We start from the raw sequence: 12,479 nt of genomic DNA, 5'->3' as shown, positions 1-12,479 counted from the left end.
TACGGTGGAATAAAGGAGCTTTTGTTGACCTCTACATCAACAGCTGTTTTCTATACCCTCAAATTCATGACCATCTGCTGCTAGCTGCAGATTTGAAAATGCTTAGTTTCAGCGTTCATGAAGTCTTTCACTGCGTTGGTTTCTGTTCAAGATGCCTGAGGTAAGGATTTAAAGTCGGGCGTATCAGCAGGGTTCTGGGAGGAGATCACTTCAGTATAAAGTCCTGAATAGACTATTTAAGGCTGAGCTGCGTCTTCTCATCATATCTCCTCTGTCTGCACATCTGTAAGCACATCTGTAAGCATTCCTGTTGGTGTTAACTACATTTTGGACTGTAATTTTCAGGGTTTTCTTAAGATTTTTCTCCTGCATTTTAATACTTTTAACTGCAACCTTTAAAGTTTTGGATTATCTTCTTTCTTTCTTTCAGTACTTAGTGTGATATAACTTTGTTATTCGGTTCATTTGAGAGATTGTGACGGCCTTTCTTCACTCGCTGCAGTATCACCCTTCTCATATAGGGATATTATGCTGCCTCTTTACTCCTGTGGGTACCATTCTAACTTGATTTATGAACTCTGATGACTCACTCTCACCCCCATTATGTAACTACTTTACCATTGTTGCTGTTTTTGCCTTTATTTTAGTATCTATTGCAGCCTTTGTGTGTTTGTTTCTATATTGTCTTGCATCCAAATTCCATATTCACCCTGTGGCTTAAACTTACTCCAAAGCCGGACACATAATGCATTTAAATCTTTTTGGAAATGAATTCTGAAAGAGGATTTTAGATGTCTCACTACAAACTATGTTAACAGACATAAAATATGTGGTTGTGCACCTGCTGATATGATGCATATCAGAGCATTTAATCTCTGTCTCAGTTAACTTAATCAGAAATAGTTACTATGAGATGGTAAATACCTGCTTGTCTGCAGAAACAAACATAACATTTTAATTTTTTAACAATAAGAGTGATGCATATCTGCAAATCAAACCCAGGCACACGCTGTTAAACCATTGAATTACAGAAATATCCTAAATGATCTCTCCTAATGCCTCGATTTGTCAGAAAAACAGACCATAACACAAAGATTTCTGCATACGAGTGTAGAAATGAAGCTGCGAATCGTCTCCGTTTGAAACCAACTGCTTGAAAACAACACGAATATCTACACTTGTAAACCATTTAAGCATGTTGGCGTCACTTTTTAGAGGCTAAAACATTGGCTTTGACTGGCAGACTTTGACATTTTTCTGTATAAACTTCCATGCAAGAAGATTAAAGCCATCGTTTTATTTAAAAAGTTCCCACATTTGGTCAAACGTAAGCCAGCTACGCAGCCATTGTTTGCACGCCTGCGTGTATGACAGTGGTATTAGTCATTCCCTAAGCTCGAACACTAACGAAGCGACCACCTGAAAACCGCCTTTCTATTGCAGTGAGCTCCCAGGAGGTTTTTGACCCCGAGCTACAAGAACATGAGCTAAGTTGTCTTGGATGCTGCTGTTGTTGACCCGCAGCTGCTCTCTGCTACCATCTGTAGGAACCCTACTATGTGCGCTGCATCAAGCCAAACGACGTCAAGTCCCCTCTGCTGTTTGAGCAGGAGCGCTGCCGCCATCAGGTGGAGTACCTCGGGCTGATGGAGAACCTGAGGGTGCGCCGTGCCGGCTTCGCCTACAGGCAGACGTATCCTCGCTTCCTGCAGAGGTACGCCACAACACCACGTCAGGCCCACCTGCCTTCCCTGGTTAACCTGCCAGTTATTGCTGCAAAATGCTAGAGAAGGATTTAAAAAAAGGTGCCATTGCTAAAGCATAAGCGTATCAATTAATTGTGTTTATCATGAGCTGTGGAGCAATTATCCAGAGGATTACCGTGGCTGAATGCCACAGACATTGTGTGTGAGGGCTCTAACTACTCTTTTTAAATCTATTAAAAACTCATGTCATCATCAGTTAGGTGGTCCTGCAGCCCCGCAGGTGCAGTGGGGAGAAAATACAGAAATAAAGGCAGAAATACTATGTGTTTTCCTCCAAAAAAGCTGATTCATCACAGAACTGAGAAGAAACGGACAGAATGTGTCTCTGTTGGTTGCCGTTCTTTAAAAATTGACTTCAGATTGGACTCCAGTCTGCTCAGGACAGCAGGGTTAGCTCACTTTAACATAAGATTATAGTTTCTGACCTTATCCCAATCCAGAGACACTCCAAAGTGAATTACTTGAGGAGCATCTGATCAATCGGACGGTATCTCAGTCACATTTTATTGCCTGAGTGTGAAGCTTTTAATTTGATAAGATCGCTTTTTAAGATTTAAGCTTTTTTTCCTTTTTCTTAGAAGAATTTAGAGGTGGGTTCAACACATAAAATGCACCGGATAATCTGTTAAAAGTATAATAATTTAAATGTTCTGTTTTATGTGCATCGTTACTTTTATTGTGGAGATTTGACAGCTAAATGATCACTTTTTGGACCGGCTTTAAGATGGAATGAGTGACTGACTGACATCTTTATCAATTTAGGTTTAATATTTCAATACTCGCCTGTTGCAGCTTTGTCCTCATGCCCCAGCCGTCACATTCACCCACTGCCCTGTTCTAAATGAATGTGGACGGAGGGTTAGATAATGAGTCTTTCATAACTTTTGAGTAATTCATCAAACTGCATCACTCCGGTCTCCCTCAGTGAGTTACAGAACATGGACTCGGTATTACATCACCGCTTTACGAGTGAGTCATCTGGAAAATGAGACATTTAGTGCAGAAATGCTTTGATTATTACATTTGGAGGGAATTTAAGTCAATTCCGCTTCATTTGTATAATTTCACTTCTCAAGAAAAAGTGGTCTTTGGACTTTTCCATCAGCTGTTTAGTGCACGATCGGCACAGTAAATCAGTAAAGTTGCACACACGGTGTACGTGATAACCCAAAGATCGGCTCATTCCTGCAGTCATTTGGGATTTTGATGGCCGTGTATTAGGTTTGGTGTAGCAGCAACACAAGAGTGCTTTTTCTCTCCCTCAGATACAAGATGATCTCAGAGTTCACGTGGCCAAACCACGACTTGCCGTCGGACAAAGATGCAGTGAAGAAGCTCATGCAGGGTTGCGGCTTTGACCACGATGTGGCCTACGGCAAAACAAAAGTGTTCATCCGCACGCCGCGGACTCTCTTCAGCCTGGAGGAGCAGCGAGCTGAAATGGTCCAGAGAATCGTCCTCTTCCTGCAGAAGGTTGGTGTTAACACCCATCGAGGTGCTTTACGGGTTCGAACGCCACCACCAACGCATCTGTTGGTGCGGCACGGTTAGAGTTTGACTGTTGAACAGGGACAGAACTCCTTTAAAGAAAGGGATACTCACTGCAAACACTCATCAAAAACTAGAATCTGATCGCGACCTTGAAACAAAATCACAAGTTCTCCTCTGGTGTCGAGGCCCACATCAGGCTCGCCGGGGAATTCATCCTCCCATCTTCTGCATATGAATAACCTCTGAGGGTAGAAATGCCCTGACTCTGCTCGGTTATACAAGCACTGAGGTATTTTTGGAGCTGATATCTTTCAGCGATGTTCTCTATCTCAGAGGGTGAGCGTCTCTCTGCTCCTTCTCTTCTTTCATCTGACTTTCAGCCGCAGAATTATTAAATTAGTCTAGATTTCTAATCTGAGATGTTTGAGTTTTACGCAGGAACAGATTCCTCACCTGCACTATAAATCCTCCTGGTGATCCACTGATGAAGATTTTCCTTACAGAAAATCCAACAATCCAGTTTTAGCCGCAAGTTTTAGCTGTTACTTCATTATTTTCCCACAGATTGCTGTAGAATAATTTCCAATGAGCCTAACATTTCATGTTCTTATAGCTCAGGTTTGCCTTTAAACATTTTTTATACAGTGATTTAAAATGTTTGGCCAGCATCTTTAGCTTTTGATTAGCCCCTCGTTTAAAACTGAGGGAGCTTGTTGAGCACCTACGCATCAAATAGCCCATGAAAGCTCCAGGATGCAAAGCCCTGCGTAAAATAAAACGGCTGCTTCGTTTTCTAGAGTTTCTGAGGTTAAAATGGGGCACAGCTTACACGAAAACTTGAAAAGGGCTTGAAAAAAGCTGTAAGACATAAATTTTTTGCAGAAAGACAGACGGAAAGATGTTTGTTTCACTTTATTTCATTATAGGTTTATTTTCATTCAGTTCAAACATCTGTTACTCTACCAGTAACACTTTAGATTCCAAAACTTTTATGTTTTAGTGTTAAAAAACAACCCAAATCAAGCATTTACTCCATTTTGTTCTAGAATAGCTCCTGGTTTACTTTGGATGTGATATAAAAAGGTGTTCTAGGACAACTTTAGCAGAATGGGAAGCAGTTAATATGCAGACTAAAGGAAATACCCTTAAATTAACGTATTCTACCCTTCCTGACTTATTTGCTTATCATTTGGGTGATTCAGATTCAGCCATTCTGTTCAACTTCTTCTGTATTCATGTGGCTTGAATTAGAATGAGCAGCCTCAATGTTGCCTTGATGCTGCAGACACTTGATTTTATTTTTGCATTCTCCAGTCATGAATTAGGCTAAACTGATAAGAAGATTGAAATTAAATAGAAAGCTGCTTATCACCTGACAGATTTTGTTCCTAATTTCTAGGCAGATGGGTCCTGTTTGGGCTTATATGTGATTTAGTGCCGAAGCAGGTAGCTTGTTGATAAATTACTGATCAGTAGAGGATTAATCTAGAAGAACTGCTACCAGTGACTGTCATTCATGGAGCAAAAGTGCCAAAAGAACTCACCTGTTCCAGCCGTCCAAACCGAGGATTAGACGTGTTTATCTGTTTTACAGCAGCCTGAAATGTTAGCGAGACTAAACAAAATGTTAAATATTGTCAGTTAAATCAAAAGAATGACAGTTGTAGCCCTTTTGTAACCTTTTAAGGTTGAATTAGTGTTTGCCCCATGTACAAAAATCTAAATTCCCCCCTCAAGAGGAACATGATTTAAATAATCTTCTCTGAATATTGGTCACTGAATGAATTGTGCAGTTGATATCCCCTTCATGCGTCAGTGATCTGGCGACACTTCCTTCAGGCGAGGATGCCGGCGTCTTGGTGTGATTATGCCGCAGTCGCTGACAGGCGTCGGCCCTGCGTGCTGAGAGGAAACTTTAATAGACGTAGAGATTGGTTTTTAAGTGTGGACTGAGGCTCTGTCTGGGTATCAAATTAGAGCCATACTATGCAAATTGTGTGTGTGCTTGAAAATGCCATCTCTGACTGACAGCCATGCAGCAACGGCTCCATCGGGGTAGAGTGTGCACACATAAATCATCTCAGGCGCTGTATCCCACACTTGGGAGCCACATGATTGGCATTTTAGCATTTTTTCAAGCTGTCATTAGATGAGCTTCCTATTGGCAGATTCCGCCACAGTGCTGCTTTCATGTGGGCCTCTCTGAAGGTGCATCTCTCAGCTCTCACACATGAAAGCATCGTCCAAGTGAAGTTATCTTCTCCTGACTGGCCTTTGTATTGATCTGTTTGACCCTTTGCTGGCTCTTCCCACAGACGAACCAGGCGGGTGTTCCTTCCACCTCTCCCTCAGGAAAATGCGATCTTGTATCTCAGTGTAATCCGGCTTTGATAACGTAGAGAAAGCCCAGAGGGATTGCTGCTTTTTTCCCATCAAAACAAACCTCACAGCATTGCTGAGGTGGCAGGAGAGCGGCGTTCTAATCTCGCCCTCCGTTAACGTTGAAGGTAAGGTTTACAGTCTGTGCTGCACATGCGTGCTCATTCAGGCCACGTGCACTCAGTGACACGCAAAGTCAAATAGTGATGTGACAGCTGAGTTTACTCCTATATCTGTCACGCTGTTACTCATACAAACAGCCCAGCCTGAGTCTGATCGGCTGTGCCAAGCAATCCCCTTATCAGCACCTGGCACACCACACTGCCTTATGCCAGGCGGCACCTCAGTGCCAAGACTAGTGTATGACTGAGGCTCAGACACACTTCTTCTTCCTCTATTTGCCTCACGGATTCATTATGATAATATTAGCTTGCACCATCAAACGGCTAAAAACACAATCTGTGACTCTGTGGACGCTTTGAGTGGCACCTCCTTGTGCCACTGCCTGGCTAAATTGGTCTCTGCAGCTTACCTCTTTGTATTACCAGGAGGGAGGGGTATTCAATCCTCGCTCCATCAGTCCTTCATTCGTGTTCTTACACTCCCCTCGTCGTTCCACTCTTACTGCTCTGCAGCCACGGTTTCCTCCCAGGTTGAAATTTATTGCAGGCAAGCCTTGGGGCTTACAACCGGTTGCTTTACGTCTTACTTTGAGCACTGACAACACTGAATGGTAACTGGAAGAAAGGCCATAAGAAGCACACAGTTCAGCAGATATGGAGATAAAATAAATTATACATAGGCCACCCCCACCTTCTCTGTCTTACAAATGAATATTTTATGAATTCAAGCTCAGCCATCCACATCATAGGAACTGTTGGCTCTTGTCAGAATAGGGATGATGACGAGAAGAGACTCCCCCCGTGTATCCTGCGCCGCGGCCTTAATTGCTTTCCAAAGCTTTACACGGTCCCCGTGCAGCAGACGTGGCGAGCGTTTTGTCCCGGGTCGTCAGCTTTCATAGCAAAGCCACGGGGGCCTCGTTTGGACAGGAGTTTAATGAAAATGTCCAGAAAGGATAAATACCTTTATTCTATTATTTTATATGGTCTCCCAGTGGGTGAGTGAGTTCTTCAGGCAATGAGTAGGGGTGATAATCTGGGTAATCTGTGGGTAACTCTGGTCAGCCTCCTCGTGAACTGCCTGCCTAACTGCCCAGAACTGATGTGCTCTCTGAGACCTCAGCAGAAACATGACAACGTCATCCTCTGATCCCGTCTGAACCTGCAGTGTTAAAGTTATCATCCGAACACCGGAAGATGAAAGGAAGGTGGTTTAACTTTGCTAGTGATCACGCTGCTGGATTTTGATGAAATGAGATGTGCTTCTTCTGTTCTCACCGATGCCTTTCAGTTGCTATCATTGACCCAGTCTCAGTTCCTGCTCATTTCCCTGATCTTTCACCTTTTAGGGAAGCATCTGGTTCAGAAAAATCAAAAGCTGTCAGACTTTGAACAGCCTTTATTATCTTTTGTTGGCATAAAAACTCTAATAACACCACCAAGTTTGGCTCACGGTCAGTTCTAAATTCCATATTTCACTCTCCTAATCCTCACTTAGGTCATTTGTTTCAATAAGACTCAAAGTTTTCTCAAATTTCTAATCTCCTCCTGCCCCCCCCTTAATTTTACATTCAAAGTTTGAGCCTCATTGTGTTAAAATGTACCTGTGTGCAGAGTTTACCACTAGAAGGCAGTTTTCACACCGTAACCTTAGATCTCTCTTAGACTTTGAGAGACTTTCATATGAGCCGTGGACTCCAGTGTTCATCACACACACGTTTGATGTGGAAAGTCTGCGGTAAACACCGACATTAAAGCCTGTGACATGAAAAGGAGCGATATGTTGAAATTATTGTTTTTTTCCCCTTGCACCACCTGTTTGGGACAAAGTCAGACCCCTTCTCCCACACTTTAGCCCTTTTTTCTCTGGTCAGGAAACCTGTTCACACCCTGTAACATCTGGCCTTTGAGTGCAACGTAAAAGTGCTTAATCTGCATTCAGTTCAGCAACAGTTAGAAGATTTTATGGGTCTTCGGCTCAGCACAGCGTCAGTATGGACCCAACACCTCATACACGCCGATTTTCACAGATGATGCTGCAGTCGAGGCTCCAAAAATGGGCACGGCTCACTTTTTCTTACAGAAACACCAACTGTAGAGTTCACATGGAGGCTCTGAAGCTAACATCGCCCTCTGACATCTGCAGTCCAATCAAAAACAGTAAATTTGGATTGATCAGAGAGCTACTGCCATCCCATCGTGCTGTAGTGGTGACGCGCCTGTACTCTGGGAGGTAAAGGTGGTCAAGTATCATAGATGAAGATGGGATCCAGCAACATTTTCATTTTCAGCAAGATGTTTGCAGAGCTGCTTCTGTGTCACTGGCCTGATAAGCAAAGCGAGGCTGAGATGTCAGAGCTGATGAGGACCTCTCAAGCAGTGAAGACTGATGCTGTTTTAACCGTTTATGCCAGGCCACTGCGGCCTTGTGCTACGCCCCAGGCAGAGAGCCGCTGAGACCCGAGAGCCAGCGAGTCGTGGAGGCCTCTCGAGTAAATGAGTCCATGTGGGTGGAAGGCTTGCTGTCTTTGCAGCCTCAGAGCAGGGACTGCAAACAAGATTGAGACAAAGAAGTAACCCAAAAGAAAAGTAAACTTATCAGTTGACCATCATTCCGGCCCAAATCTTCTGTTTTTTTTTATTTATGGAACACTGATATGACTCCAAATAACGAGTCCGCTGGCGTTGAGATGTGAAGGCTTATGGAACCTGATTTCAGTCTTCTCAGTGGCTTCTCCAGTGCCCTGACTTCTCCTGTAGCAAGCTACCTTCCCAGTTAACTGGTTCCTTAAAGCCAAAGCTTCCTGAGACTGTTGGAGGTGCAGATTCAGAACAGAAATCCTGAACCGCAGCTTTGATGGTTAATTTTCCTTGTTAAAAAGGTTCAAAGCACCGTTGTTGTTCCTATAAGTAGGAATACAGCTTCTGAAGTCCATTTGCCTCCATATGAAACACATCGTACTCGTGATGATACGCTGATAAACTTAAATTTCCTCTGCAGAGGTCTCAGTGGAGGGATGAGTCAGTGGATTTTATGGTGATCCCGTCCAATCACTTTGACTAATGTTTGTCATGTTAAGCCTGTACTGCTGACCACTGGCAATAGTCCTCCAATCTATTTGGTCCTGTCCCATCTCGCTGATGGATGGGGCATTCATTCAGTTTCCTCTCCAGTACTGCCTCTTTCAATCAGATTGCAATGTTTGGAATCGCTTTCAACGCGTTTGTCTCGCATCATTGGACTACATTAGCCCTGAGGTAAAAGTTTAGGTTATTGTGATAGAAGGAATGTGTCAGTATGGTGATGTTGGTGTTAGTGGTGAGTGTGCCGCTCACTCGAGCACTTTATCGATTTATGATAATGACTTCTGACCTGCGCCTCTGTCACTGTCTGACAGCCAGTGGTCAGTGCACCTTGCAGCTTCTGTCACACACGTTTGATTTCCACCCCCTCTGCCGACCGTGTGCATCCAGCATGTCACTGGAAATCCAGCTCGATGTCCCCGGAGGACGTGTAAACTGGAGCGTTCAGCATTAAATGGCAGCCGTGTGTGTCAGTGGTGCAGCCCGGCCTGTCTGTCTCTTCATGTGGGAGCGTAATACTGCTTAGTTTCCCTGCATGTGAAGCCAATGGTTGCTTTTTGTTTGTTTTGGATTTGATCAGCTGCCATTACTGCTGAGCTACAGACTTCAACACTTTAACAGATATTCAGTATCCAGTAATGGGACCTTCCAGCTCTCACCAGTTGCCCCAAAACATGTGATTTACGAAGGTTTTCTTACCCAGAACTCAGCAAATTGTCCCGCTTTGTTGCAACAAAAAAAAAAAATCCCCAATCTGGCTTTGATGAGCTCGTAAATCCAGGGCCCCAGAGCGTGGAGAGGGCTGGCTCCACGATGATCAGATGGCTTTATTGGCCAGGAAGGTGTAGCGGCAGACCGTCAGGGGCCTTGTTATTGGCCTGATTTATCCACAATCCCCCGAGTGCCATCTTCATCAGCTCGCCACCGTCGTTGCAGCCAGTCTGCTGCACTGTTTGAGCAGCAGAAAATGGTTTTACGGTGTGTGTGTGTGTGTGTGATTGCGCCTGTGTGGGGAGCTACTGTGGACGGCCCAGTCGTTACTCTTAACATCTTCTCTATCTGCCACATACTGTAACGAGGCTCCGAAGACTGTAGAGACAGTTAATGCCACTTCTTGTGTGATTCACGGTTGCTTTATGGTCTCTCTTTCTCCTGTTTTGCTTCTCACCTCCAACAGCAGTCACATTGTAATTAGTGACTTGTGGCGTAGATTGTTGATCTGGCACAGGCCCGTGCACCATGTGGATATCAGACAGGCAGCTTCTCAGCTGAGCTCTAACTGAAGCTCCATTTTGGCCACTTTTCGGTTTATGTTATAAGCACATATGGTACCGTGTGCTTGTGTGACACAAACAGAGCAGCAGGAAATTAGGATAAAAGCAAATTCAAATGATCTTTTTCATGTAAACAGCCTCTAAAATAAGGATTTAATCATAGTTTTGAACAAAAACAATCCTACAAACTACATTCAATGTTTCTCAAATCTGCCAATAAAGCTGCTGTTCTTATTAAGTTTATTAAAGGAGCTCCCAGTCAGACCGCGCTATAAGGAGCACGCCTTCCACCAGAGTCATCATTATTATCACCGACCATGCACTTTACCTCCTAACTCAAACCACTCCAGTGTGAGATCGTAGCACACATCTCACACCAGTCATCTCCTGCACGGCCATCTGGGCACCAGCGCCTCCTGCCATCGCCTTCTTCCTCCTTCAAAGCGTTTGTGGGCAAATGAACACCAGCAAGACACGAAAGAAGAGATGAATGTGCTGAGGAGTAGAAACTGAAGCTGCATCTGTGGAGGAAACAAAGTCAGGAAAACCAGTGCAGTGTTTTCTTCTGCTGTTAAGCAGCTATATTCTTGCTAGTGGAACGTTTTTGTTACTAAACAGCCTGTTTAACACAGCTCGATTCTTAGCGTATTCCTCTGTTTATCGTCCCTTGATCTAATGCCTGGATAGCTGCAGATTTCAGCAGATTCCTTTACACCGTTTCAGACTTCCCACTCGGTTAAATCCTCGAGGCCGACTTGTTGCTTTGCTTAGTTTTAAAATCATACTATGCAGGTTGTTATTTAAAGCCCCTTTTATTTCTAAATGATGCCTTGAACAGGAAATTATCAGTAGAGCTGCAAACTGTAGCAAAGATGCTGCTGAGTAGCACACAACTTGGTTCAAACATGAAAAAAAACTAGTTTCCACTGATTTCCGCTCAGTGTATAACTACAGATATTGATATTATCTGATTTTAAATCCTTATATAGATGCACTCTGAGACTTTTATCCACTTCAGCAACATTTTTAACAGTTATATCTGACTTATATCTGCAGAACTGCCATGTATACCGTCAGAATTTCAATGAAACGGACGTTCACCTTGTCCACAGAGAAAGCCAAATCAGCTGCAGTCCCTGAAACGCATTCACCCCTCTCGCTACCATCACCCCGAGCACGTGGGAGAGTCATCCAGGGGCCGCTTCGCGATGAAACTGCGGTCTGGCCCCTCGCATACGCTCCTGCATTATGTATGAGAGACTATGCAGCATGGTGGAAACGGAGGACAAGGTTGTTAAAGACCATTTAAGCAGAGAAGCTCCACTTGAGGCGCACGGCGACACAGTGGAGAAAATGTTTCAGTAACTGAGTAGATGTGGGTTGATTTGCATAAAAGCTGTTATGAGCTACTGTGAGAGCTTTAATGCGATGCTTATTTTAGGTATTCAAGTGGGATTTTAAATCTTTACGACTCTGAGAAATGTGCACAGAAGCAGAAAAATGAAGTGGTCACAGCACAATCTGAAGCCCACCGGTCTGGTTTCTGTCTATAAAATCTCAGCTGTTTTATCCAGTTCTGGCTGATCCCAGCTTAATGGACATAACATATGATTATGCAAACTTGAAAATCCAAATTAAAGCCTTCTTTACTCAGAGAGACTGGGCTGGCTTTCAGATTAGATGGCTGACTGTCCTTCACTGATCTTCGGCTTGTTCAGAAGGCTACTCTGAACTGTTCGGCTGTGGCCGTGTGTCACATTTCTTTAGCTCAGAGGTGATTTTTAACATCTGGAGGAAAGGAATACACAACTTAAACTCTTATATTTAGAGCTGATTTGGTCGTTTTTTTCTGCATGCTGTTACACCATCAGTCCCATCAGGTGAAAACCACCTCCTCCACAGTCTTAATATGCAAATGGGAGAAATCCTTTTCTATACCAACGGCCTCCCCCACACTTTGGAAAAATTAAATATTCATGAGCTCCGTGATCATTGTGCATTACACTGAGAGGAAATCCAGCAGTGGGCCTCCAGTGATCTCTGCAGCATCGTCCTGAATATGTGACTGCGAGGACCGTGACACTGGATTAGTGATTTTTAAGGATTATTGAGGCAGCACACCAACATCAAGCTGTGTGTGGAAGGAGGAGGGAGTACAGTAAAAGCAGAGCATATGGCGGTAATTTTAGAGAAGGGTGGGTTCAGAGTTCCGGCTCCCTTGAGTCCAACTTACATCTATTATTCATTATATTGAGGGTCTGATAGCCACTCAGCCTATGTTTGGGTACAAGCAGGCTTCTTTTAGTCAGATTTAAGCTGTTCAAACATCATCAGACTGAGGGTCATGACTAAACAATTTCTTT

The 12,479-nt window shown here is 43.7% G+C and overlaps 2 protein-coding genes across 3 annotated transcripts in view; one reads left to right on the top strand and one right to left on the bottom strand.

The window, feature by feature from the left end:
* Positions 1–12,479, bottom strand: part of tbx21 (T-box transcription factor 21) — a 477,598-nt gene that overhangs the window by 217,532 nt on the left and 247,587 nt on the right. The gene's annotated exons all lie outside the window — the stretch shown is intronic.
* myo1d (myosin 1D) overlaps positions 1–12,479 on the top strand; it is a 100,408-nt gene that overhangs the window by 46,744 nt on the left and 41,185 nt on the right. For both annotated transcript variants that reach the window (XR_011909234.1, XM_072374205.1), the window contains exons 15-16: positions 1,548–1,714; positions 3,032–3,239. Coding sequence is in view for 1 of the 2 variants with exons in the window: in XM_072374205.1 (XP_072230306.1) it covers positions 1,548–1,714; positions 3,032–3,239 (375 nt within the window). In the remaining variant the exon portion in view is untranslated. The remainder of the gene's footprint in view (positions 1–1,547; positions 1,715–3,031; positions 3,240–12,479) is intronic.

This window comes from Leuresthes tenuis, unplaced genomic scaffold, assembly GCF_036924035.1.
Source record: "Leuresthes tenuis unplaced genomic scaffold, fLeuTen1.0.hap1 SCAF_20, whole genome shotgun sequence".
NCBI classification, from domain to species: domain Eukaryota; kingdom Metazoa; phylum Chordata; class Actinopteri; order Atheriniformes; family Atherinopsidae; genus Leuresthes; species Leuresthes tenuis.
Note: the sequence above shows the minus strand (reverse complement) of the source record. Positions and strands in the feature narration are given on the sequence as shown.